General features: G+C 34.0%; 1 protein-coding gene across 1 annotated transcript; it reads left to right on the forward strand.

The window, feature by feature from the left end:
* The first annotated feature begins 18592 nt into the window (after positions 1-18592).
* LOC145097461 (P-loop containing nucleoside triphosphate hydrolases superfamily protein) lies at positions 18593-25434 on the forward strand. Its single transcript, XM_079035028.1, has 15 exons — positions 18593-19052; positions 19130-19201; positions 19300-19416; positions 19840-19928; positions 20054-20198; positions 20299-20394; positions 21213-21304; positions 21392-21493; positions 21584-21730; positions 22965-23115; positions 23195-23257; positions 23601-23837; positions 23914-24018; positions 24083-24196; positions 24801-25434. The coding sequence occupies exons 1-15, from the start codon at positions 19005-19007 to the stop codon at positions 25302-25304; spliced, it is 2082 nt and encodes a 693-aa protein (XP_078891154.1). The 5' UTR covers positions 18593-19004; the 3' UTR covers positions 25305-25434.
* The last annotated feature ends 764 nt before the right edge of the window (positions 25435-26198 follow it).

Below are 26198 nucleotides of genomic sequence, written 5' to 3' on the forward strand. Positions count from 1 at the left end.
CCTTTATGAACATTTAGAGGTAAAAGTATGCTTAAAATACAAAACTATGAAAAACAAGTATAAACATGTTATATGTTCTTATGAAAAAGTTATAAACACAAAACTATAAAAACTAGGGTTTTTATGAGCATAATATGATTATTCTAGGAAAAATGGTTATAACCAAGCTATTACACCATTTTTGTGGGATATAAACCAAAATATGTTATTTTGGACACATGTCTTGAAACTAGACAAAAATACCAAAGATTTAGTTTTGCAAAAAGAATACTTCAAAATGTATCATTTTATGCAAAAATGGGTTTTTCTAACAAAAATGTTCATAACTAGGTTATGGCACCATTTTTGTGGGTTTTGACCAAAAATATGTTGTTTAAAACATATAAAGTTAACTTAACCTAAAAATCACAAAAAGATAAAAATAAGTTTTACATAACTATATTTAACTATTTGCCGTTTGTGACGTTAAAAGTCAAAAACTAGAAAAATTGTCATTTTCATATTAAGGACTCACGTATTTGTGTTAAGTGTAAAATACTTGTTATTTATGAATATCTAAGCATGCTAGCCTCTATATATGTATATATAGGTACAAAAATCAAATATTATAATAAACTATATAAGTATAGTTTATGGATCATTAACACTATTGTAACATGTTGAGCAAAGTGGATAATTATATAAAGTTATATATATAATTATTTTATACTATTTATTATCATGGAAAAGTGATAATTACACATCCGAAGGTTTTCATTACAAAAAAAAAACGTAAACTCGTTGAATCAATTTGTGTGAGTCAAAGTCTTCATCGTACCTGTCAGTGTACCTACAAAAGTCATGTATTATAACCAGAATCTCCCGTAAGAGAACATGATACTTGTGTATAGATCTATACGAGACTAACAATCCCGAACCTAACCTACTTGCAACAGCTAGACCGACAGGTTTGGGGTGACAAATGTCTAACATTCCGACGCCCGAAGAACGTCGTAACAGACCATCTATGTCTTTAGCACGATTATAATAACTCATATGGGGGAAACAACGATACATTTAGTTTACGGGGAAACATACATTCAAGCGGTTTTATATAAATTAAAACTGCATATTACTATTTTAAGTATGGAAATACTTGTACATTTCGGTCTTAGGGTTTCTAAGACTACAATTCATTTTAAGGAAAATATTGGATTTTCTAGAAACGAACACTATCATTTTACAAGGAAAAGCTTACAATTCTCCATACAAACTCTTATGAACTCACCAACTTAATTGTTCACACTTTTCAAAATTATTTGTATTCTCAGAAAATCACTAAAACAGGTAACTACAAGCTTTTGAGGATGGTACGCTAAGGCGTCGAACAAATTTTTTTATCATCATATTGTAATTGCTTTTGAAACATGCAACTCTTACAACAATGTAACTTTTTCAATTCTATTTATGATGGTTGTATTTGCTTGATCACTATTATTCATTATGTTATGATACAATACATGAAAGTCATCCACCCCTGGACGTTTCTGCTATCCTGGTTTGGGAGTATGACATTATGCATGAGTAGTATATGATACTTGGTGTCACGGTATGCTAGACTGGTAGGGTCATGAGTCAGGTGATATTGAACAAGTTATATTTTAGTCCTATACGCATCATAACCTGACTTTTATAGTGTTCTATCAGCGATTTACAATAGAGGTTTACTAAAATAAGCAAATAATCGCAAAATTTTCAATCGTGAGAATTAGTAATACTTGTAACGAATCTGTAGAGTGATGTAGTGCCATAAAATACTCTTATAGTATTTTAACTTTATGTTTGGTTCTAGTGTTTCCTTTGTATATAGTGTTTGTAAGTTTTAGATTTGTTGCAACACCACGGTCACTCCCAAACACATGTTGGTCGTATCTCGAATAAATATAGTTGATCAGGCTATATTTATCCCAGATATGCTTACATAGCTATCTAGGTTTAACCATAGTGTCCAACTCATCCAAATACTTTTATGTAGTTCTTACTGTGATACTGTTTCTGGTATGTATGCATATCCGTATACTTCTTGTTAAATACTTGTATTTTAAAAGTATACTTTTAGTTCAGAGCGCTTCGCACCCAATAGTGTTTATAGTTGTATATCTTGTAAGGTTTGATATACTTAGTTCACTACAAACAATGCTCTGATATCAATCTGTCACACCCCCAAACTGGAACAACTGAAACGTTCGGGGGCAGAGGACGTCATGTACGTTACCACAACAATTGCATAATAGTAATTAAAGCAAACACAACCATTACATTGATAAAGTATAGTTTTTACATGTGTTCATAACATAGTTTGTATGACATTAAAAGTGTATAGCAAAAGTATAAAAGACGTGACTCTAAAAAAAGCTCCTTCTTCTCAAAATCCTGTGGGTGTACCTGTCTACTGTTTCCCTGATAATACAAGTGATTTTGAAAGTATATCAACATTTAAGTTGGTGAGTTCATAAGTATATTTTTGAGATGGAAATCTTGTCTCTGTTCTTTGAAAATGTTATAGTGTACTTTAAGAAAATCCAATATTTTCTTTAGTAAATGATATGTAGTCTTAGATCTTAAGACCAAAGTGTATGTTTGTTACTGTAATCTGAAATAGTAATATGTAGTCTTATTAATAAATAAAACTATATCAAGAATGTTCTTGAAATTATATATCTTACTAATATACTATGTAATAGAGAAGTAGTGTACTATAGTAGTATTTGTATGAAAACCTTCTTGTATGAATGCCTGTAATCCACCAGCTGTAGTGTAAAATAATGTACTGTAGTTTTATTATTTAAAGTAAAATCTTTGAAGTAGTGTAAATCCCATAAACAAATGTTTTAGTTGATACTATTGTGAGTTTCATATAACCATGCTAAAATGACTAGTGGCATCTACGACATTCTTTAGGCGTCGGAATGTTATAACATTTGTCACCCCAGACATGTCGGCCTAGCTGTTGCAAGCAGCTCAGGTGCGGGATTGTCAGTCTCATACAAATCTATACACAAATTCATGCTCTCCCTCCAGGAGACTCTGGTTATAATTTATAAGACTTGAACATGTACCCGGGTGGATACAATGAAGTAATGCCTCACAATCCTGTATTAACTAGTTTATGTGTAGTGTAGCGATGTTCTCTTGTGTAACAACCCGGATTTCCAGGTATCTTTTATGCTTATGTTTTTGGTGTTTTGTGAGGGGACTCGGCGAGTTGGAGCTCAGACTCGCCGAGTAGGATCGCGGTTCTGGATGCGGGTTCGCGCCTGGACTCGGCGAGTCCAGGGTATGGACTCGGCGAGTCCGCGCTGTTTGATGAAACCCTAATTTCTCGGGTTTGGGACCTATTTAAAGGGCCTTAAGGCCGTCATTTGTACCCACCAGCCCCCTGAGTGAAACCCTAGCGAGTTTGAGCGTTTGGAGCAAAGCAAGGAGCCATTATTGACCTTGGAGGTGTTACATTGCAAGGAAAAGGAAGCAATAGCTAAGGGAAATCAAGAGGAGCCACTTCCTGAAGATTTGAGGTCCAGAACATCACATTTGAGGTACTACCTTCGAGCTATTCTCTGTTATGTTGATGTTTATATTGATTTAAGGCTTATTGAGCCTTTTGTGGCTAGATCTAGTGCTTCCTTGGTCCCTTTAGTGACTTAGGTTCTGGATCTGGACCCTTGGAGGTCCAGAGTGTCCCTTTGTCCCAACTTTTTATAGATCCATGGGGGTTTTGGATTGGGATCTTTATGCTTAAGGTCAAAACACCATTTATGAGCCATGGAATGTGTTATGAGCACCAAGACATGAACTTTACGTGATGAATAAGCTTAGGAGGGCCAGATCTATGAATTGTTGGAGCGGATCTGACCTCAGAAGCAAGTTTGAGTTGATGCATGGCATGGACTCGCCAAGTCTGAAGAACAGACTCGGCGAGTAGCATGAAGAATGTCCCTGACCACTCAGTGAGTGGTCCAGCCGAGTTATGAGTTGACTCAGTGAGTCAGGGAGAGTTAGAGAGGGTTGCCAGGTGGACTGAGTCGAGCTGGGACTCGCCGAGTTGTTCTTGAGACTCGGCGAGTTGAGTCGTGGTGGCCCCACGATTCATGTCAGGTGGAACCCGTCGAGTCAGGGGAGTACTCGTCGTGTCAAAAGAGAATCCTAAGAGAGTTGGTGGATACGCATAGACTCGCCGAGTCGCCCTAGTGCACTCGCCGAGTCCGGTCAAAGCTGACCGTTGACCGTTGACCAGAGTTGACCAGCGTTGACTTGATAGGGGTGGTCAACCTTTGTGGTAAAAGTGTTAATTAAGAGACATATGATGTTATAGGAGGATTATAGCTCGGAGGATCGAGCACGAGTGATTTCCAGGATTCGCGAGTTATCGGGATACTTGAGGTGAGTCTTCTCACTATACTATACCCGGAAGGGTGGATTGTGTGACCGGAAGGTCAGATATGATATGAGATATATGTGTTATATGTGATAAGTTAATTGTTATATGTGCCATGTATGATATGCTTGATATGGGCCAGAAGGCATTATGTTATGGGCCGGAAAGCGAATATGATATGGGCCGAAAGGCGTTGTATTGTGGACCGTAAGGTTGGCGTGGGTAGGACCGGAAGGTCTACCCAGCCGGGACGGAAGTCCCCTGAGACACATGGACCGGAAGGTCAGGGCTTGGAAAGGCGTATGTGCGTAAGTTGTATTTTGGGGAACTCACTAAGCATTTATGCTTACAGATTTTATGATATGTGTTTCAGGTACTAGCGAGGACCGTGGGAAGGTGCCGGCGTGATCTGTACACACTGATGGAAGATTTATGATCTTGGGATTTATATGATTGTATTATGACATGATACATTGGATCTTGATGACTTATGTGATGGAAATATATTTTAAGAAATGAAAAATTTGTTTTAAATTTTCCGTTGTTACATCTTGCATTTGAAACTGTATGTATTATCTTGTAGTAGTGTACTTTGTAATGTAAAATAACTATACTTAAATAATTATTTTAGTATCGAATCCTTGAATTAGTGAAATAGAGTAGTGTTCTATAAACTATACTTATTATAGTTTATATACTTCTTTCTGTATAGTATTCTTGAACCTGTAAAATAGTGTAGCATTTTCCCCAAACTATTCTTGGTTTTTTTATTGAACTTAGCAAAGTAGCGTAATGGTTCGCAAACTATACCAACTATAGTTTAAATGTATGCCCTGTAATGAACTGAAGCACTTGCAATTTAACAATGTATAAAAGGAGCGGTAGTAAGAGATTTTGTGATAAATACCCTTTTTGCTCGACAAACTACAAAAGGGGTTATATATATATATATATATATATATATATATATATATATATATATATATATAGGAGTAGGATCAAATGAGAACACCGAAAAGGTTGAGAACGCGAGAACACAATATATTCATTTGCGATTTCGTGTATTCATTTGTGGAGAAATGATAAATTTTTACGTCTTTAATTTCAATTGAAGAGAAAAAGCATATTCATGTTGATTGTGCTTAAAAACTTATCATTTTCCACAAATGAATACATGGAATCACAAATGAATATACTTGTTCTCCCGTTCTCAACCTTTTAGGTGTTCTCATTTGATCATTTCCCTATATATATATATATATATATATATATATATATATATATATATATATATATATATATATATATATATATATATGTTTCGATAATTTTTGCGATAAATCGGTTTGAATATTAACACAAGAGTCCTTGTGTTTAACTTGTATTTCCTCCCTAAAACATTGAAAAATAGTGAAAACGTAGGGGTATGAACTCACCTTTAGTGCGTGTTCGTGTTTGGATAGCGAAATTATAGTGACGATCCTCAGGCTAGCATACGTGGAAATAACAGTATCATAATAATATTTAAACACTTAATAGTATTTAAATTAGCAAAATAAATAATTAAAGTGTTCGACAACACTTATTTTATGTAAGGATTACTTACAAAAATTACCGAGAATTATTTTGGAGCGTTGATAGGTGTTTTCGGTATAGCCTTCACCGAAATCAATCTTCGGTTCATGAAAGGTTCTCGGTCAGGAAGGATTTCGGCCTAGTGGTTTTTGGTCAGCTTGAAGATTTGAAGATTGTTCTTGGTGTTCTTGGTGAAAATTATGAAGATTTTAAGGATTTTTCTTGAAGATATGAAGGTTCTTGGATGATACTTGAGAGTAAAATTAGTGTGTTTTCGGTTGGAAAAGTGAGAAAATGACTATGTTATCGAGTGAAAACATATATATTGAGAGGTTTCTCGGTCGAAAAGGGGTTTTCGGCCGAAAATTGTTTTCGGTGGGGGGGGGGGGAGGTTTTCCGTCCTAAGGTTTTCGGTGCCAGGAGGGTTTTCATTCCTTTGCAATAAAATACTTATATAAAAACATCATTTATATAATTTAAATCATATATCAACCTTTACGAACTTAACGAAATAAATGAAACTCAAAATTTTATTTAAAGGGTTTGACTTTTATTGACTTGAAAATAACGGGTTGTTACACTCTCGGCCGAAAGGCCTTTTCCCTTCACTATTTTTCTCCATTTTGTTCTTTTTCTCCAAGAAAAGCTTTCATTCTCCCTAGAAAATTTCTTCCAAGTTGGTTCTTGAACTTTTGGCAAGTACTTCCTTCATCTTCTAGTGATTCCACACACATTCATACTAGTTTCAATCCATTTACACACATTATCATGTGTTACTATTCATAGGATCTTCAAATCTTCAAAGTGTTCTTCAAGTGTTCTTGACTTGAAACTTTCCATCTACAACCTTTCATTCATCAAGAAAACACACATAAGGTGAATTCATACCCCTTCATTTTCGAGATTTCTAAGTTTTTGGGGGAGAATACAAGTAAACTTGTATAAATATACAAGTTGTTATGCATGCTTACTTACATGTATTGTAAAATTGTTAAATATATGAAATAATGTTATTACCAACCTTTATGAACATTTAGAGATAAAAGTATGTTTAAAATACAAAACTATGGAAAACAAGTATAAACATGCTATATGTTCTATGAAAAAAGTTATAAACACAAAACTATAAACTAGGGTTTTTATGAGCATAATATGATTATTCTATCAAAAATGGTTATAACCAAGCTATTACACCATCTTTGTGGGATATAAACCAAAATATGTTATTTTGTACACATGTATTGAAACTAGTCAAAAATACCAAAGATTTAGTTTTACAAAAAGAATACTTCAAAATGTATCATTTTATGCAAAAATGGGTTTTCTAACAAAAATGTTCATAACTAGGTTATGACACCATTTTTGTGGGTTTTGACCAAAAATATGTTATTTAAAACATATAAAGTTAACTTAACCTAAAAATCATAAAAAGGTAAAAATAAATTTTACATAACTATATTTCTCTATTTGTTGTTTGTGACGTTAAAAGTCAAAAACTAGAAAAATGACCATTTTCATACTAAGGACTCACATATTTGTGCTAGATGTAAAATACTTGTTATTTATGAATATCTAAGCATGCTAGCCTCTATATATGTATATATAGGTACAAAAATCAAATATTATAATAAACTATATAAGTATAGTTTATGAATCATTAACACTATTGTAACATGTTGAGCAAAGTGGATAATTATATATATATATATATATATATATATATATATATATATATATATATGTATATGTATATAATTATTTTATATTATTTATAATCATGGAAAAGTGATAATTAAACATCCGAAGGTTTTCATTACAAAAAAAGAAAACGTAAACTCGTTGAATCAATTTTTGTGAGTCAAAGTCTTCATCGTACATATCAGTGTACCTACAAAAGTCTTGTATTATAACCAGAATCTCCCGTAAGAGAGCATGATACTTGTGTATAGATCTATACGGGACTGACAATCCCGCACATAAGCTGCTTGCAACAAATAGACCTGCAGGTTTGGGGTGACAAATGTCTAACATTATGACGCCTGAAGAACGTCGTAAGAGGCCATATATGTCTTTAGCACGGTTATAATAATTCACATGGGGGAAACAACGATACATTTAGTTTACGAGGAAACATACAGTCAAACGGTTTTATATAAATTAAAACTGCATATTACTATTTTAAGTGTGGAAATACTTGTACATTTCGGTCTTAGGGTTTCTAAGAGTACTACAATTCATTTTAAGGAAAATATTGGATTTTCTGGAAACGAACACTATCATTTACAAGGAAAGGCTTACAATTCTTCATACAGACTCTTATGAACTCACCAACTTAATTGTTGACACTTTTCAAAATTACTTGTATTCTCATAAATCACTAAAACAGGTAACTACAAGCTTTTGAGGATGGTACGCTAAGGCGTCGAACAATTTTTTTTATCATCATATTGTAATTGATTTTGAAATATGCAACTCTTACAACAATGTAACTTTTTCAATTCTATTTATGATGGTTGTATTTGCTTGATCACTATTATTCATTATGTTATGATACAATACATGAAAGTCATCCACCCCCGGACGTTTCCGCTATCCTGGTTTGGGAGTATGACATTATGCATGAGCAGTATATGATACTTGGTGTCACGGTATGCTAGACTGGTAGGGTCTTGGATGTTGATTGTATGATATTGTTACGTGTAATGTTTGGCTTGGGAAATATTAGTATTGGGGATTGTTAATTGGATACCCTAGGGGTTTCATGTAGAAAAAGTTAGTGATATATGCACCTATTTTTCATGTCTATTTCTATATTTTCTTTGCATTTTACTTCATAATTCTTACATTTAGTTAATAATTTAGGCACTTGCATGTATTATTCAGAATGTCAGGTATTTCAATATTTTTGATTAATTTTGTAGGCATTATGGTGCTTGGAGCATTAGGACTATGGAGGTGAGCTTAGAGCTTGGAGAGAAGTTGGATTGGTCATGTCATGGAAGAAAACATGAAGACATAACCTAAGTCGTTGCATATCATCATAGCAAAGGACTACATTTCAAACACGGGTCGTGTTACACCAACACATGTCGTGCTTGTCTTTTTTATCACATGTGTTAAGCAACATGACTCGTGGTGAAGCTAGACCAAAGACGAAGCCAAATTTGAAGACTTATTGGAGTTTTAGAAAAAAGGCATGACCATGCTAAAAACACATGGTCAAAAAGCATGGCCATGCTATAACACATGGGAAAAAAGACATGGCCTTGTTAAAAACCGCATTGCCTTGATTTAGGCACGTGAGCAATTATTAAAAACTAGGTGTGAGACCCATGTATTACATGGGTTTATATAAAAGAAAAACTAAATACAAAATTCTAAACATTTGAGAAGTATGAATTTATAAAAAAAATGAGAAAAAATATTGAATTATAAAAATTAAAGTGTTTTTTCTTTTAAATTTAAACAAATAATTTAGATAAATAAATTAAGAAAATTAATGAATCTTTAATTTAGTAATTTTGAAATTAGAAGGAAAGTTCATTAATAAAATTGATATGCATCCTCCTTAATAAATGAAGGTTTTTTTTGCCACTTGTCAATCTCTTATGAGTTTTGACACTTGTCATTTTGTGGTAATTTTGAAATAAATATTATCCACTTGTCAATTTTTGGTTTGTTTTAATTTTTAATTAAAGTCATATACTTGTATATGTAAAATATTAAATATCACATATATGATATTAAATTGTAATAAATACGTTTCTTTCTTTCTTATTTTAAAGTTGTATATTAAAAATATTTCTTTTTTATACTTTAAGTTTAATCATTTTTTAAATCAACCCGTATAATATACGAGTCTCACACCTAGTTTATTATTACATTTAAATTTAAATTTAAATACTATCTAGAATTGAATAAAATGAAAAATCCATAAAATGACATGTGGAATATAAATTAATTTAAAATAACCACAAAATTACATGTGGCAAAATAAATGAGAATGTAACATGTGGCAAAAATATCTTTATTTATTAGGGAGGAAGGGAAGTCGCTATAATTTTAGGGGGAACGGTTTCTGGATCAAGCTTTGGCGATCATGGGCGATTTTGGGAGATTTCTTGGAGCTTTTGAGAAGACCAAATCATTGCAAACATTTTTTATTTCCATTTGTGTAACGCCCGCGTTTCCTGCTAGACTAGGTCATAGTCTGTAATTGCTTGGGTCAACTATTGTAACCTTTATATGAATGAATAAGAAAAGATTATTCATATATTTATATGCTTACGTGTTCAATAGGATATTAGGTGTATTTAATAATAAAATAAATTAAATTAAAATACGCATCGAAGATAAAAGATTTATTAGGACAAATAACCTTAACCCAGTTGTAGTATACGTCATAAGAATTCTAGAGACATATGAGCGTTAGAATCCGACTTCATACGAATAAGTTATGCTTCTTCAAAGTTCCGCGATTAAATCGGCATGACTCTGCGTTTCACAAAAAGTAGATTTTTGATAAATTACTTTTTATCCTTAGTTATCTAAACTGAAGTCGTAGTAGTCGTTAAAATGAGAGCGTGCATATAGAAAGCGTCTAAATCTGACTTCGTGAGAGGAAATTATAATTTTTCTAAGATTCGGCTTAGCAGTATTCTGCTCAAAAGTTGAATTTTATATTGGTTGAATTTTAGCCAAAATAATCTAAAAAATAATTGAAGATCTCATTAATAGGAGTCCAACGGTAAAATGTCTGTCAAAAACGGACACAGGATGAGAGAGTTATGTTTTTTATACGAGATTTAACAATCTAAGCATATGTGAAAAATAGAAAGTCAAAAATAGCCGACAGAGTCTAAATGAAAGTTGTAGATCTCGTCAAGAGTTTTTCGGGAATATAAAGAACGTCAGAAACAGAGTTTGTATGAAGAAGATACACAATTTTGAAAATCTGAAAATCGACATGTGTATGCACGACACGCAGATGGTTCTCGAAGCCGCCATGCCAACCCACCCAAATCGTGCCACGTGTTAGCAGGCCTGAGGAGCCATGCCACCATGTGCATGGTGCACCACCAAGTTGCACGACGTGCATCCCTAAAAACTCGGCCTATAAATAGTAGCTTACTTATTCCTTTATTGTCACACCATCCATTTGAATTTTGCTCTGAAATTTTTTATACTTACCCCCTTTTCCTTCATTATAACCTATGGCGAAGCCCTACGACGCCCCTGCGTACTCATATGAGTAGTGGCCTTCGAGTAGGTCATCCCGAGTCAGTATTCTACCCACATAGATCTTGGTTCTCATCTATAGTACTATGTAAGTGAGCTACACTTACTCTGCTTCCGTGTAATTTATAATCGTAGTTATAAGTCGTTACTAGGAACTTATGAGTTAGATTTATCAATGATTCCAAATTGTTATGTTGCTTGATCTACTTTGGGGGATAATGCTTAAGCTGGATTTAGTGAGGTGTTCAAAGTGGGATTTCCAAACAGTATACTTTGTATACCAAACAGACCCTACCTCCGATATGATCCTACCTAGTTATTTCTTATTTAGATCTTGAGGTAGGCTTTTGGATTATTGATGAATCTAAACCCTTAGGATAATAGACTAAGACTTAGCGTTATGTACATCTAGGTCTTTTGTACAATGTGTGAGGCGAAGCTCTGCATGATTCACCAATCACCAGACACTTTTGTCAGGTGAATGCGTAGTTTCTATCCAGATCATAATCTAAAATAAAAGTATTATTTACATGAGACATTAAATGTTGGCATGTATTATCTGTGCTACATGCTATTGTATAATTAAGGTAATACTATTAAATTAGAAACTGTATTGGGAATCGATTGCCTATAGTTATAAGTCTTGCCTTAGGTTTAAGAATAAGACTTTTAAAGGACACTTAGTTGAAATTAAGTTAGATATCAATTATGTCTCATAACTGGGGTAGGGTATGTGAGATCAGAGCGGATTATTTCTCCTCTTTCTTGGATGACCAGAAATTGTAGGTCCAGAGCAGACAACTGGTAGGTACGTTTAGGTCATTGACCTGAGTAAATGACAACACTTGACTATTCTAGGCAGTCTAGTGAATTGCGTTGTTAGCATGGAATTATAATCCATGGACGTAGATAAAATGGGATACCATATTTATCAAATCTCTGAACATTGGTTGCCTTATATGACTTACACTAGCCAAGGACACCCCTACATGTGTAATCAAATAGTTGCTCAATGATTCATCAGGTTGGGTGATTCCTCCAGATAATCGTTCCTTTAGGATCTATGAGGAGCGGTTGGGTTGGGTAGTTGGTCTTAGATCAAGATTATACATATATATATATATATATATATATATATATATATATATATATATATATGAATGATATTGATTATTATCGTTAAATTATTAAGGCCTTGACTACCTATGTATCTCACCAGGTTTTTCCCAAACCCGACCCACTCAATTTTATGCATCACGGGTAGTAGAACCAAGGCTGCAATAGTCTAGTTAGGATGTTGAGTGGAATAAAGAGATACATCTGTAATAAGTAGTTTTAGGACCTTTTAGTATTTTCGTTGTAATGTATGTTTAGATATGAACGATGACATCCTCGAGGTTTTTAATAAAATGAAATAACTTTTGTTATCTCAAAATGTTTTGTTTAACTGGGAAATTCTGTATCTCAACTTATAAAGTGTAAAGAAAAATGTTTTAATTGGTTCTAAAAAAATGTCATAGTAGTTGTTATCAAAGAATTAGTTTAAGCGAACTAGGAATTTAGGAAAATTCTAGACTTAAAATTAGAAGCTAAGTATGATCGGTGAGGTGTGTGATAGATTACTTTAGGATAGATGTCTTAGTTGCCTTAGACTCTAGCTCTAGCATAATATAGGAAGATACCTTAAATGCTAATTAGGTGTTAAATATATATAAGTGTATATATATATATATATATATATATATATATATATATATATATATATATATATATATAGTATATCTCTATCCTAAATCTTCTCGCCCCTACGACTATAGAATGTCATAACAATCACTAGAAGCGGAAGAGTAACGAAGAAGGTCCAACACCTCATATCGTCGGAGCAGCTGTTGTTCAAATCTTGATGAATGATGTTCGGGCAATGATGCAAGAAATGCTCGATCAGTGGCGACGTGAGTTTAGGGTGCTCTTGACTCAGGAACTAGCTAACGCTAGAGGAGGAGCGCTTGTGATCAATGAGCCGATGGTTTTTGAACAAGTCAACAACAAACCGATTCCTTCTCATCTAGAGATAGTACATGAAGAAAATGATGACACAAAAAGTCATCAAGGAATAGAGATCCGGAGAGATGATGATCCGAGAGGCTATTGCAAGTATAAGGACATCACAAATTGAAAGTTGTCATCATTTAACGGGAGGGAAGATCCCGTAGGAGTAATGGACTCGATCTCGGAAATGGAGATGACGTTTATTACATGTGGTTACACGGGGAAGCTGCAAACCACCTATGATGTGAGACAGTTCAAAGGTTCAACGCTTTGTTGGTGGAACACGTGAGGGAAGATTTTGGGCCCCAACAAACTACTACATCTAACATGGGACGAATTCTTGACCCATTTCAAGAGGAAGTTCTGTTCAGCTGAGAAGATGCTTGAATTTGGAGAATCAATTCTTGGGTTTTTCAAAGGGAAGTATGTCAGTGGACGAGTACACCAATGCTTTCACTGAAAAAAATGGAGTTCGCCCTACGACTTGTTCCGAATGAACTGAACAAGATTGATCGGTATGCAAAGGGATTGTCGTGGGAGTACACTTGTAACATCCCGATTCCTAAGTATGGAATTATTTATTCAAAGACAAAATTCCTTGGAACTCGTTGAGTTGATGACCTTAACTCGACGTGTTGAAGGCTTTTGAGCCGCACATTTTTTTGGACCAACTCGACGAGTTGGAGAGGAAAACTCGACGAGTTGGCGACTGAATGAAAAACCCTAATTTTAGGGTTTGCACCTTTTATAACCTCCTTAAGTCCTTGAGGTTGATCTTTTATCAACCTCCAAACCCTAATATCGGCCTTGTGAACCCTAATCTTCATCCCATCTCATATTGTGAGTTAGTATAGCATTTTGGAGCAAAAGAAGGAGGAGTTTGAGAGAAAGAGGCAAGGATTTAGCAAGCAAAGCCCTTATCTTCAGCTTGAAGCTCTTTTGGACCATTGTAAGCGTTCAAGATCCGGTTTTTATCTATCTATGAAGCTAGATCTTGAGTTTAGTCCCTCTTTCTCCTTATTCTTGGATGTTTCAATCAATGTTTTAAAAACCGGTTTTTTAATCGAACCGGTCGGGTGATGTTTTCCGGTTCAACCGGTTTAACCGGTTCCACCGGATGGTCGAACCGGTTTTATATTTTTATATGTTTTTAATTATCCTGCATGCATTGATTACAAAACTTGTCATCTTTTTAGTATTACAAACGTAAATAGAATGCAACATATAAAAACAATCTTATAGAAGTCAAAATCAAACAAAGAAGCCCAAAACAAACACAAAAATCAAACAAAAAGCAAAGAATGTCTGGTTCAACCCGGTCCATTTCGGTTCAATTCGGCCGGTTGAACCGGTTTTTTACCAAAACCGGCCGGTTCAATCCGGTCAGAAAATCATTATCAAACCGGTCCAAATCGAACCGCCCTCACCTCCGGTTCCCGGTTCGACCCGGTTTTTAAAACACTGGTTTCAATCGATGTACTTCATAAAGTTTACAACTTTATGAATCTCCAGGTCAAGGTGACTTTAGAGTTGGTTTGATCAGGTCATTTGACAATTTTTGATGCCATGCATGGAGTTTAGGTCATATTTCCCCTTTTTGACTCATTTTTGGTTCAAGACATGCATTGGACATGTATGTCTATAAAGCACCCACATTTGGGACGTTTTTGAGGCTATAATCTCTTCTGGAAAAGTTGGGTTCTAGATCTCAAGGATTTTGTGCTTAATGGATACGCTTTTGAGTTTTCATGCCTTGTAGAAGGGCTTTTGAGCATTTGGAGTAGTCCTAAAGGATAAAGTTGGAAACTTTATCCTTTTAGACACATATGGAGTTTAGATCTGAGCCTTAGAGTCTCTAGAATCGATGAAATAGCTGTATGTGTTAAGTTGGAGAAAACTTGCCGAGTTGTCCAGCCAACTCGGTGAGTTGGCTAGGGTTTTCCCTGACTTTTTGAGTTCTGTAGAACTTGAAGAGTCCAAGAGATGCACTCGACGAGTTGGGTCAACATGGATTGTTGACCTTGACCGTTGACTTTGACTTTGACCATGGTTGACCAAGTTGGACTTTTGAGGGTATTTTGGGATTTTGATGGGTCTTGGTAATTATGGTTGTAGGCATTGATCCAGGAGTTGAGATTTGAAGTCAAACCTTATCAGTTCTGCACTGCTAGTGATGTGATTTTTCCTCACTATACTTGCGGGTCGAAGGCACCAATGTTGGCCCATTGGATTGATATCCTGTTATGCATGCTATTGTATTGTTATGATCTGTTAGACCTGTATCCTAGTAGATAGAATGTTGCTATGCTTAGTGATCTGTAGATCTGTATGACTGGATGTAGACTATTATATGATTATTTGTTATATGTGCACATGATTTGTTGGTGGCTGAGGCTTCACTGCTTTGTGCGTAAGCCAACATGTCGAGGCATTCCAACGCGATGGTTGAGGGCCTAGGGTATTCCATCCCGAGAATGATTTGACCCATAGTACGTTGGCATTCTAACCAGATGGTTGAGGGCCTGGGGTATTCCATCCCGAGGATGATTGGACTCGTAGTATATTGGCATTCGAACCCGATGGTTGAGTGGCCTGGGGTATTCCAACCCGATGGTCGATTGGACCCAAAATATGTTGTTATTATAACTGTGCTATCTGTTATGTATTGGTATTTTGGTGGAAGTCACTAAGCTTTGGGCTTACAGTTTGGATTATGTTTCAGGTACTTCAGTGGATCGCGGGAAGGCGAAGGTGTGATCGTGCACCTCCTCATGTTTTGTTTTTATGATTTTGGGATTTCTCTGACGTGAAACTTATTTTGGAAACAAGTTGTAATAAATGATGGTTTTGTGGTTGTTTAAAAAGTTTAAAAATTTCAAGAATTTTTCGAATGTTGCAATACTGTGCTAGTGAAACATGCACCTACTTTTGAGGCAGTCGTCTGGGCTGCAAAGTCTGTGGAGGGTATGATGAAGGAGAGAGTTGCCGACAGGATTGAGGTCGGTGAAAAGAGGAAGGCAACAACAATAGCAGCAAGAAGAAGAAGTTTTTGAAGTCAAGCAACAATTATGGAAGCAACCAAGAAGGAAAGTGGTACGACCAATGCAAGAAGAAGCATTTCGGCGATTGTGTCGTCTACTTCAAGTGCAAGAAGCCCAAGCATATTTCTACGATTGCCCAGTCAAAGGAAAAGTTTGCTTTAATTATGGAGAGGAGGGGCACATGAAGGCAGAGTGCCCAAAGTTTGAGAAATCTATCCCAAGGATCATGTAACCAAAGCCCAAGGGTCGAAGTTATCAGATGACCCTCAATGAGGCAAAGGACGAGACTGATGTTGCTTCAAGTGCATTTACGCTTATTTTACTATGATGATTTGGCATAATGTATTTTGGTTGATATTGAGACACTTGATGAATGGAATTAATGGTTATTAAAACAAAAGTTTTTATCACTATTTTTGGTTGTTACAGAGTGCATGCAAGAGTTATCTTTACTCTATGCATAAGGAAATATGGATTTTTAGTCATATCTCAACTTAGGGTCTTAGATCTAGAAGTTGGAAACTTTATCCATTAACATACAGTTAAGGATCAGATATGGGAATTTGAGGTTTTGACTTAATGGATTAATCTTTTATTACATGTGTAGGTGGTTTTTGAGCCAACCTTTACATTTCATGTGATCTGTGGCACTTATCTATCTGACTGAGGTGAAGTGAGTTTTCTCACTATACTATGTTAAACACGGGGGGGTCATTGTATGCTTGTTGTTTTTGTGACTCTTGCATACTTGTTATATGTTTGTTGGACGGGGTCCGTTACTAAAGGTGGGGCCCATTACACTGGACGATGTCCATTACTCAACGCGGGGTCCATTATACTAGATGTGGTCCATTACTCAGGATGGGGCCCATTATACTGCACGAGGTCCATTACTTAGGGTGGGGCCCAATACTTGTATTGTATGTGGTATATTGGGAAACTCAATAAACTTTGTGAGGTGGGATGGTTGTTGTAACGAGCGCGTTTGATTACATCAAAATTTATCTTTTCAAGAAATGCATAGTTAAAAAGTATGTAATTTTCTCCATATTTTGTTGTTTACAATCATTATATATTTACAATCATCACTCATGTGGATTCTTTTCAGGAGATCATAATTTCATCCTAGTCTAGAAAAGTAGGAGTCTAGGAGTACGATGGTGCCAAGATTTCTTACAATAAGTACATAAAAATAAAATAAAATCCAAGATTTATATTTAAGAAGTTTTTTTATATGATGGTTTTGTTGAGTGTGTTAGATAAATACTACCAAACACAATATGAATGAAATGTGTAACAAATGTTTCTTGTTAGAGTATTAGTATAGTATAATGCAAGATTACCGTGTATTACACGAGTTTATTAAAAGAACCAGAATTAGGACACGACATCTATAAGTGTTAAACCGCAACTCAAAGACCCAAATCATAACAATTTATTTTTATAATTGTTAACTATTCATCAATTTTAGCCATCAATCTTATCAAACAAATACATTTTATTTAGTACAAAACAAAACAGAAAGGGTAAAATGGTCGTTTTCAACAACAAACACAACTAATAAGAAGCGTAATCAAACAAGATGGCTTCATGTAGTCATAGACGCTACCAGACCCTGACTCAGTCCGATCTGATTCAATCAACAACTATCAAACAATCTTCATAAGCACTCAAATGCGACTCCTACACTCTTATAACAAATAAAAGTTTGTCTAATCAATTTCTAGAATTGCCCTTAAAAATATACTTATATTTTTTTAACAATTGTCATTTTATGTAATTTTATACATTTCAAAAGCTTCATATTATTTTTGTCGAATACTCATATAACAAATAAAATCTAAAGGTTCTGGCCACCGACTAATTTTGGCAAACACACTGTAAACTCCCAAAGGCAACTCGAACAAACCCTTTGTGATGTAATCAACAATTTTATACATAATAAATCAATTTTTTAATAAACATTGACAAATGACAATTGACAAGATGATTATAAAACATTACAATTTTAGGCCACTAGCCATTCCCCAATATTCTATACAACAATATCATTTTGGAAGTAGTTTAAAAAATAAATCAAAACAAGAGCACAAATGTATAATATCTTGCACGTAAATGGAAATACTTTCATAAACATCCAAGAAAGACCTTTTGTTTTAATGGAAGAAATCAAAGAAAAATTGATACTTTGATAAAATTCAACGGTCAGGATGACTTCCTGACAACTGCTGGTCCAGCTAATCTAGAAGCAGAAGGCAACACCTTCGTCGTCTTCCGCCTTCAATTTTTATTTATTACCGCTTCAATGTCCATCACATCTCCGTACTCCTCCTCTTCAATGGCGACACCGCCTTCTTTGCCGTATTTCAATCCTTATCATCGTTTCCGTTACTCCACTTTCTCGCGCACACATACACGCACTTGAGGTGAAACGAAACGCATTTGCTGCTTCTAAAGCTCACAATAATGTGAATTCGGTCCAAACTTATACCATTTTTAGGGTTTAGGTTTCCAGTTTCTAAATTTGAGTTTAAAAACGGAATTTTTGGTTAGGATATAGTCGATTTTGGAATTTGAATACTTCAGCGTGCAGTTCCTATTTGTTAGGGTTTTTTCGGAGGTTTATTGGTGTGAATTATTGAAAAATTTGGGGTTTTGTGATTGTTGAACAAATGTTTTGATTAAATATGCCAAGTATCAGAGCTCCAGCGACTAAGAAAGCTACAACTCTCACTGTAAGTATATTTGATCATTGAAATTGGAGTTTCTGATTCTATGTTAATTGTAGCTTATACAGAGCTGTTGTTTATAGGTTGCTGTAAAGTGTAGGCCATTAACGGAGAAAGAGCGAGGTCGTGATATAGTACGAGTGAACAACAATAAGGTGTCTCTTTACTCTTCTCTTAGAGAATATTCTTCAGTAGAAGCTTTACATTTTGTTGATCGTGTTTCTTGAATTATGTTGTAATGCTTTCTTCTCAGGAGGTGGTTATTTTGGATCCTGATTTGTCAAAGGACTACCTAGATAGGATACAGAATCGAACAAAAGAGAGAAGATATGCTTTTGATCATGCATTTCCCCCAGACTCTACAAATTCGGTATGTGGTGGATAGTTTATATAGGTTACTTGTTATAAGATTAAGCATCAGAAGTGGTTTGGAGATTTTGAGTTTTACTATTTCTGATATTTTGATAAACTTGTAACAGTATAAACTTGAAAATATCATATTCTCAAGTTTCTATCACCTTGTCAATAGTGTAAACTGTAAAGAACATGTTCTGAAGTTTTACTATTTTTGGAGTTGGAATGAAAAAAAATATAAGTTAAGATGAAGCTCCACAACATTCACATGATACAACTTCCATTTCTTGTTCATGTTCATAGATTTAGTTGCTTGAAGTTGTTAGCACTAAAACATGTTATTTCCTACTTTCTATTGGCTTCAAGATATTTTATTCAATGTATGTGTCTTCAATTTGTTATGAAAATGGGTATAATTTAAAAGTTGTGCTATATGCAGGATGTGTATGAGAGAAGTATATCTTCCACAATCTCTGGAGTAGTTCATGGCCTAAATGCCACTGTGTTTGCATATGGTTCAACTGGAAGGTAAAATAAATAAATTTGAGTATTATCTTATGTGAAATTGTATGAATAAGTTAATGAAATGAAAAAAAAATCCTACTCTATACAATGTGTAACATTTTTTTTAATATATTCTCTTATAATTCCAGTGGGAAAACATATACAATGGTAGGAACTGAAGGTGATCCAGGCCTAATGGTTCTCAGTCTACATACAATATTCAATTTTATAAAAAATGATAAGAGTTCTGATGAATTTGAAGTTACTTGTTCCTACCTTGAAGTCTACAATGAGGTAATATTAAATATTAGATTATTAATAACATGTTATTATGTTAATCTCTTACCAAAACTATATTCTAATTTTATTTATTTTTAATAAAAATGAAAAACAGGTAATCTATGATCTTCTTGAAAAATCATCTGGTCATTTGGAACTCAGAGAGGATCCAGAACAAGGGATAATTGTAGCTGGCCTTAGATGCATCAAGGTTAAATATCTTTTTCTTGGCTTACTTTATTTTCCCAATTTATATAAATTAAAATATATTAATTAATAGGGTTAATCTCATAAAAGACCTTATATTTTGTGTTCTTTTTCGGATTAAACCTCAACTTTATTTTTTTGCCTGAAAAAGACCTTGCATTTTTTATTTTTTCCGAGAAAACCCCTCTAACCTTCTATCTGCTTCCAAACAGGCCCTCAACTTTTTAGTTTTTACCCAAAAGACCCTCGCATTTTACAATTATTTTGGAAAAAAAAATGACTTAAAGGGCCAGATCGGGAAAAATGGAAAAAAATACAAGGTAGGCAAAAAATAAATTTGAGGTTTAATCCGGAAAAAGCACAAAATAGAAGGTCTTTTTATGAGATTAACCCTAATTAATATTAATATTTAATAAATATAAGAGTAAATTACACGAATAGTCCCTATGGTTGGGGGTAATTTACAAGTTTGGTCCCTAACTTATGTTTTTAACTCGGAAGGTCTTTACAGTTTGTTTTTGTGCGCGTTTGGTCTCTATCTTACCTAAAAATACTATTTTGCCCTTGATTTTTTTTAAATTTATTTAAATTCCACCTCACCTTATCTTACCTTATCTACCCCATCTTATTTAAACAAATTAAAAAATTAAGGGCAAAATAGTCTTTTTAGGTAACACAGGGACCAATCGCGTAACAAAAACAAACTGTAAAGACCTTCCGAGTTGAAAAAATAAGTTAGGGACCAAACATGTAAAATACCCCCAACCATAGGGACCATTCGTGTAATTTACTCTAAATATAAATATTTTCTTTTTGTTTTAGGTCAACTCAGCTGACAGGATTCTTGAGCTTTTAAATATGGGAAACAGTAGGCGAAAAACAGACAGCACAGATGCTAATGAAACATCATCACGGTGAGTTATACTCCTAATTATTCATAATGTATTTTCATGTTTTCTGTTTGTAATTACTAAAATACCCTTTTTGTTTTTCTGAAATAGGTCACATGCAGTTTTGGAAATAACTGTGCTTAGAAAGCAGAAAAAGAAATATCGTAGTCAAGTCATACGTGGTAAACTTGCACTTGTGGATCTTGCTGGAAGGTATAATAAAATAAATATGATTCTATTTCTTCCCAAAATTTTATATAAAAAAATGTTTTACTCCTAAAAATATATATAAAAAAATTGCAGTGAGCGAGCTTCTGAAACAAACAGTGGTGGACAAAAACTAAGAGATGGTGCGAATATAAACCGATCGCTTCTTGCTTTAGCAAATTGTATAAATGCTTTGGGAAAACAACAGAAAAAAGGTCTTGCATATGTCCCTTATCGCAACAGGTATCAAATTTCAAAATTTCAAATTTATTAGGGTTAATCTCATAAAAGACCTTATATTTTGTGTGTGTTTCTAGATTAAGCCTCAAACTTTATTTTTTTTCATGAAAAAGACCTTGGACATTTTCATTTTTTTCAATTTGGCCCTTTGTCATTTTTTTTTCAGAAAAAACTTGTAAAATGTGAGGGTGTTTTTTGGAAACAACTAAAAAAGTTGAGGTTTTTTCGGAAACATCTAAAAAGTTGAGGGTTTTTTCTGAAACTACTAAAAACTTTGAGGGTTTTTTCTGAAACAACTAAAAGAGTTGAGGGTTTTTTTGGGAACAACTAAAAAAATTGAGGGTTTTTTCTGAAACTACTAAAAACTTTGAGGGTTTTTTCTGAAACAACTAAAAGAGTTGAGGGTTTTTTGGAAACAACTAAAAAAGTAGAGGGTTTTTTTCTGAAACTACTAAAAACTTTGAGGGTTTTTTCTGAAACAACTAAAATAGTTGAGGGTTTTTTTGGAAACAACTAAAAAATTGAGGGTTTTTTCTGAAACTACTAAAAACTTTGAGGGTTTTTTTCTGAAACAACTAAAAGAGTTGAGGGTTTTTTGGAAACAACTAAAAAAGTAGAGGGTTTTTTCTGAAACTACTAAAAACTTTGAGGGTTTTTTCTGAAACAACTAAAAGAGTTGAGGGTTTTTGGGGGTTAATTTAATAAAAGACCTTATATTTTGTGTTTTTTTTGGATTAAGCCACAACTTTATTCTTTTCATGAAAAAGAAGTTGCATTTTTTCATTTTTTCTGATCTGCCCCTTTTAGTCATTTTTCTCTAAAAAAAGTTGTAAAATGTGAAGGTTTTATTCAGGAAAAACTAAAAAAGTTGAGGATTTATTTGGAAACATTTAGAAGTTCGAGGGTTTTTTTTTTCGGAAAAAAGAGAAAGTCGAGGGTTTTTTCAGAAAAAATATAAGGTCTTTTTTCATGAAAAAAAAAATAAAGATGAGGTTTGATCCGGAAAAAACACAATTAGAAGGTCGAGGGTTTTTTTCGGAAAAAAAAAACAAAGTTGAGGGTTTTTTTCGGAAAAATTGAAAAAATACAAGGTTTTTTTTCAAGAAAAAAAGAAAGTTGAGGTTTAATCCGGAAAAACCACAAAATATAAGGTCTTTTATGAGACTAACCCAATTTATCATAACTCTATAAAGTATTAATTCATTTGTGTTTATTGTCTTCTCTTTTTTTTTTTTAGCAAATTGACACGGATTCTTAAAGTTGGATTAAGTGGAAATTCACAAACAGTCATGATTGCAACTATATCACCTGCAGATAATCAATATCATCACACCATTAATACTCTAAAATATGCTGATCGAGCTAAAGAAATTAAAACTCATATTCAGGTAAATTATACATACATTTGATTAAATATAATACGATATAAAAATAAATGATTTTATTTATTATATTCTTTTTCTTCAGAAAAATATCGGCACGGTTGATACACATGTATCGGATTATCAGCGTATGATTGACAGTCTTCAGGTAAGCTATTTTGATAAATTTTAAAGTAAGTTACAGAAATGGTCCCTGTGGTTCAGTTTGTTGCAGAAATGGTCCCTATCACTAACACCGTTAAAAATGGCTGTTAATTCATTGTAAAATGACAAGTTTTACCCCATAGATTATAAACACAACAAAAAGGGCAAAATGGTCATTAAATTTAATGCCTGATTTTAACAAACTTGCAACAAATTGAAAACCACAACGATTGGCCATGACGCTATGTAATGAAATGCAAAGTTGGACTAAAGTTGTAATTTCCACTATACCACAGGGACCATTTCTGTAATATATTATAAGTTTTGTAATGTTTTTTTCTTCACAGAATGAAGTTAGTCAGTTGAAGACACAATTAGCTGAAAAGGAATCACAGTTAAGCACAAAACCTACTGAAAGACACGTGGATGATGAATTATCATGGCTGAATATATTAAGCCAAGAAACAAGTGAAAATGTCCAAGAACGAATAAATTTACAAAAAGCTTTATTTGAATTAGAAGAAACCAATCTCAGAAATCGAACTGAATTACAACATCTTGATGATGGAATCGCAAAACAACAGGTATTATTATTATTAATTATTATCATTAAAATTTATTAAAAATAATTAAATTGGAATTTTTTTTTTTGTTTTGCAGGCGATTGAAAATGATGGAACAGTTGTGCGGGCCTTAATGTTAAGGCGACAACTTGTTCTTGATAATATCCGTGACAATGATGAGACCGGTGTTATTTACCAAAAGGTTGACTTTAACTTTTGAGTTTTGTGTTTTGACTTTTGGGTAATGAGTTTGAAATGTTGTGTAGGAAATTGAAGCGAATGAGAAAAGGCGATGTGAATTACAGGAGATGATTGATGAAGCGATTAGTAACAATGCGAATAAAACCTACTTGCGTATTCTCAGCCAATATCGACTTTTGGTAAAAAAAATTTAGTGAAAGTTACATTTTTGGTCCTTGTTTAAGGTTTTTATAATGTTTTTGGTCCCTTTTCCAAGTAAAATCACTATATATTTAGGACCAAAATTGCAAGAGACAACCTTTTGGGACCAAGTTTGCAAAAAAATGGCTATACTTAGGGACCAAAAATGTAGTATACTCTAAAATTTACAGTAAAATATAAATGTAATATATACTTTACATTTTTGGTCCTTGTTCCAAGTAAAATGAATATATATTTGGGACCAAATTTGCATGAGAAAACCTTTTGGGACCAAATATATGTAAAACAGCTATTCTCAGGGACCAAAATGTAATTTACTCTAAAATTTAAAATAAAATATAAATGTAGTATATACTTTAGTGAAATTTACATTTTTGGTTCTTATGTGAGGTTTTTTGTACCGTTTTTTGTCCTTATTCCAAGTAAAATCACAATATAGTTGACCAAAATTGCATGAGAACCTTTTGGGATCAAATTTGCAAAAAACAACTATATTGAGGGACCAAAAATGTAATTCACTCTAAAAAATTAAAATAAGAATACAAGAGTCTTTGTTAGCTAAATTGTGCCATGTCATTGTAGGGGATGACTAATACGGAGCTTCAATACGAAATGGCAATGAGGGATCAAGTGATTCACAATCAAAGGGAAACACAAAGAAACCTATGGAATCTAGTGATGGGATTAGGGTTAGACGAGAAGCAAATGCTTAAGCTGGCTGCTAAGCAAGGGATAACTATCGAAGACTGGACCACTGTCCCATCTTCATCACAACAAAAGATGGGACAGGAAAGATCCACTGGGCCCAGGCCTGGGCCTAGTGGATACAGAGATATGCCTCATACGTATTGCAGAGAGGAGTACCATTCTTCGTATTACTTTACATCGAATGGGTCTCCTTCTGCATATATGAGGCTAAGTAGTAGGAGTAGTGAGAATTGGGTTGGTCATAGACGGTCCTCGTTTGGTGAAGATGGGGACCACGGTTCGAACCGTGGTCCGTGTGGGTGCAACCGGTTGACCGACTGTAAGCATATGGTTATGCAACCGAATGTCTTGAATGTATCCGAGATTGGCCCTTCGTAGTTGATGTGTATAAATAGGACACATTCGATTCTTTTTTTGTAACTAACTTCAATTCAATGTGCTTCATAGATAGTATGGAATATGTGTTTGAAATTTGGAAATATGGATATAAAAGCACCATTTTGGAAAACCAACATCTAAAATCAGATTTATTCAATCCAACTACAATCATTTTTTTTTTTCTCAAGTCGTCCCCCGTGAAGAAAAGACAAGTTACCTGATTAGTTGTTAAACTAACTACAAAGCAACTTTTGGTTTTCAAAGATAGATTTGAGGTCTCGCTACTTTCCAAAGTTTCATGAATCACATTTTAAGACTATACATACAAAAAATTGTTTCGATCTTTAATGGCATGCTAATTTACATAAGTCATCACATGACTATGTGAAGCAACTAGAGTTGAAAATAGGAGTTGCTACCGAATAATTTGTTAGACTATATGTGTTTGTATATTAACCCATTTAGGCGCGTTCAACATGAAGTTTTTAGGAGGTTTTATTAGCCTTTTGGTGGGTAATCCTTGAAGATCTTGTTATAATGATGATTATGAAGTTGTTGGAGTGTTGAACTTGTTTTTTTTCTGCTCATGCTAGAAATACGATGTGTTTGAACAGGGTGACTGATAAAACGAGCTAGAAATTCGAGCTCTAAGTGATTCATTTTTTATTGAAAAGCGAATCTATTAAACTTGAACAACCGTTGAAAAGTAATCATAATGTGGGCGGATTTGGTAAAGTAGATGCAGAAATAGTACTTCAAGATCCATTACATGTACAAGACCTTTTGTTCTTCTTAGCACTAGCACCTGAGGCTGCATTAATCAATGATACACGACAGAAGGAATTGTTTTATTTCCAAACTTTACATTCAACAAGCGTAGCTTTTAACCTCTAT

This window comes from Lactuca serriola, chromosome 4 (genome assembly GCF_051521515.1).
Source record: "Lactuca serriola cultivar US96UC23 chromosome 4, Lser_US96UC23_V15, whole genome shotgun sequence".
Lineage (NCBI taxonomy): Eukaryota > Viridiplantae > Streptophyta > Magnoliopsida > Asterales > Asteraceae > Lactuca > Lactuca serriola.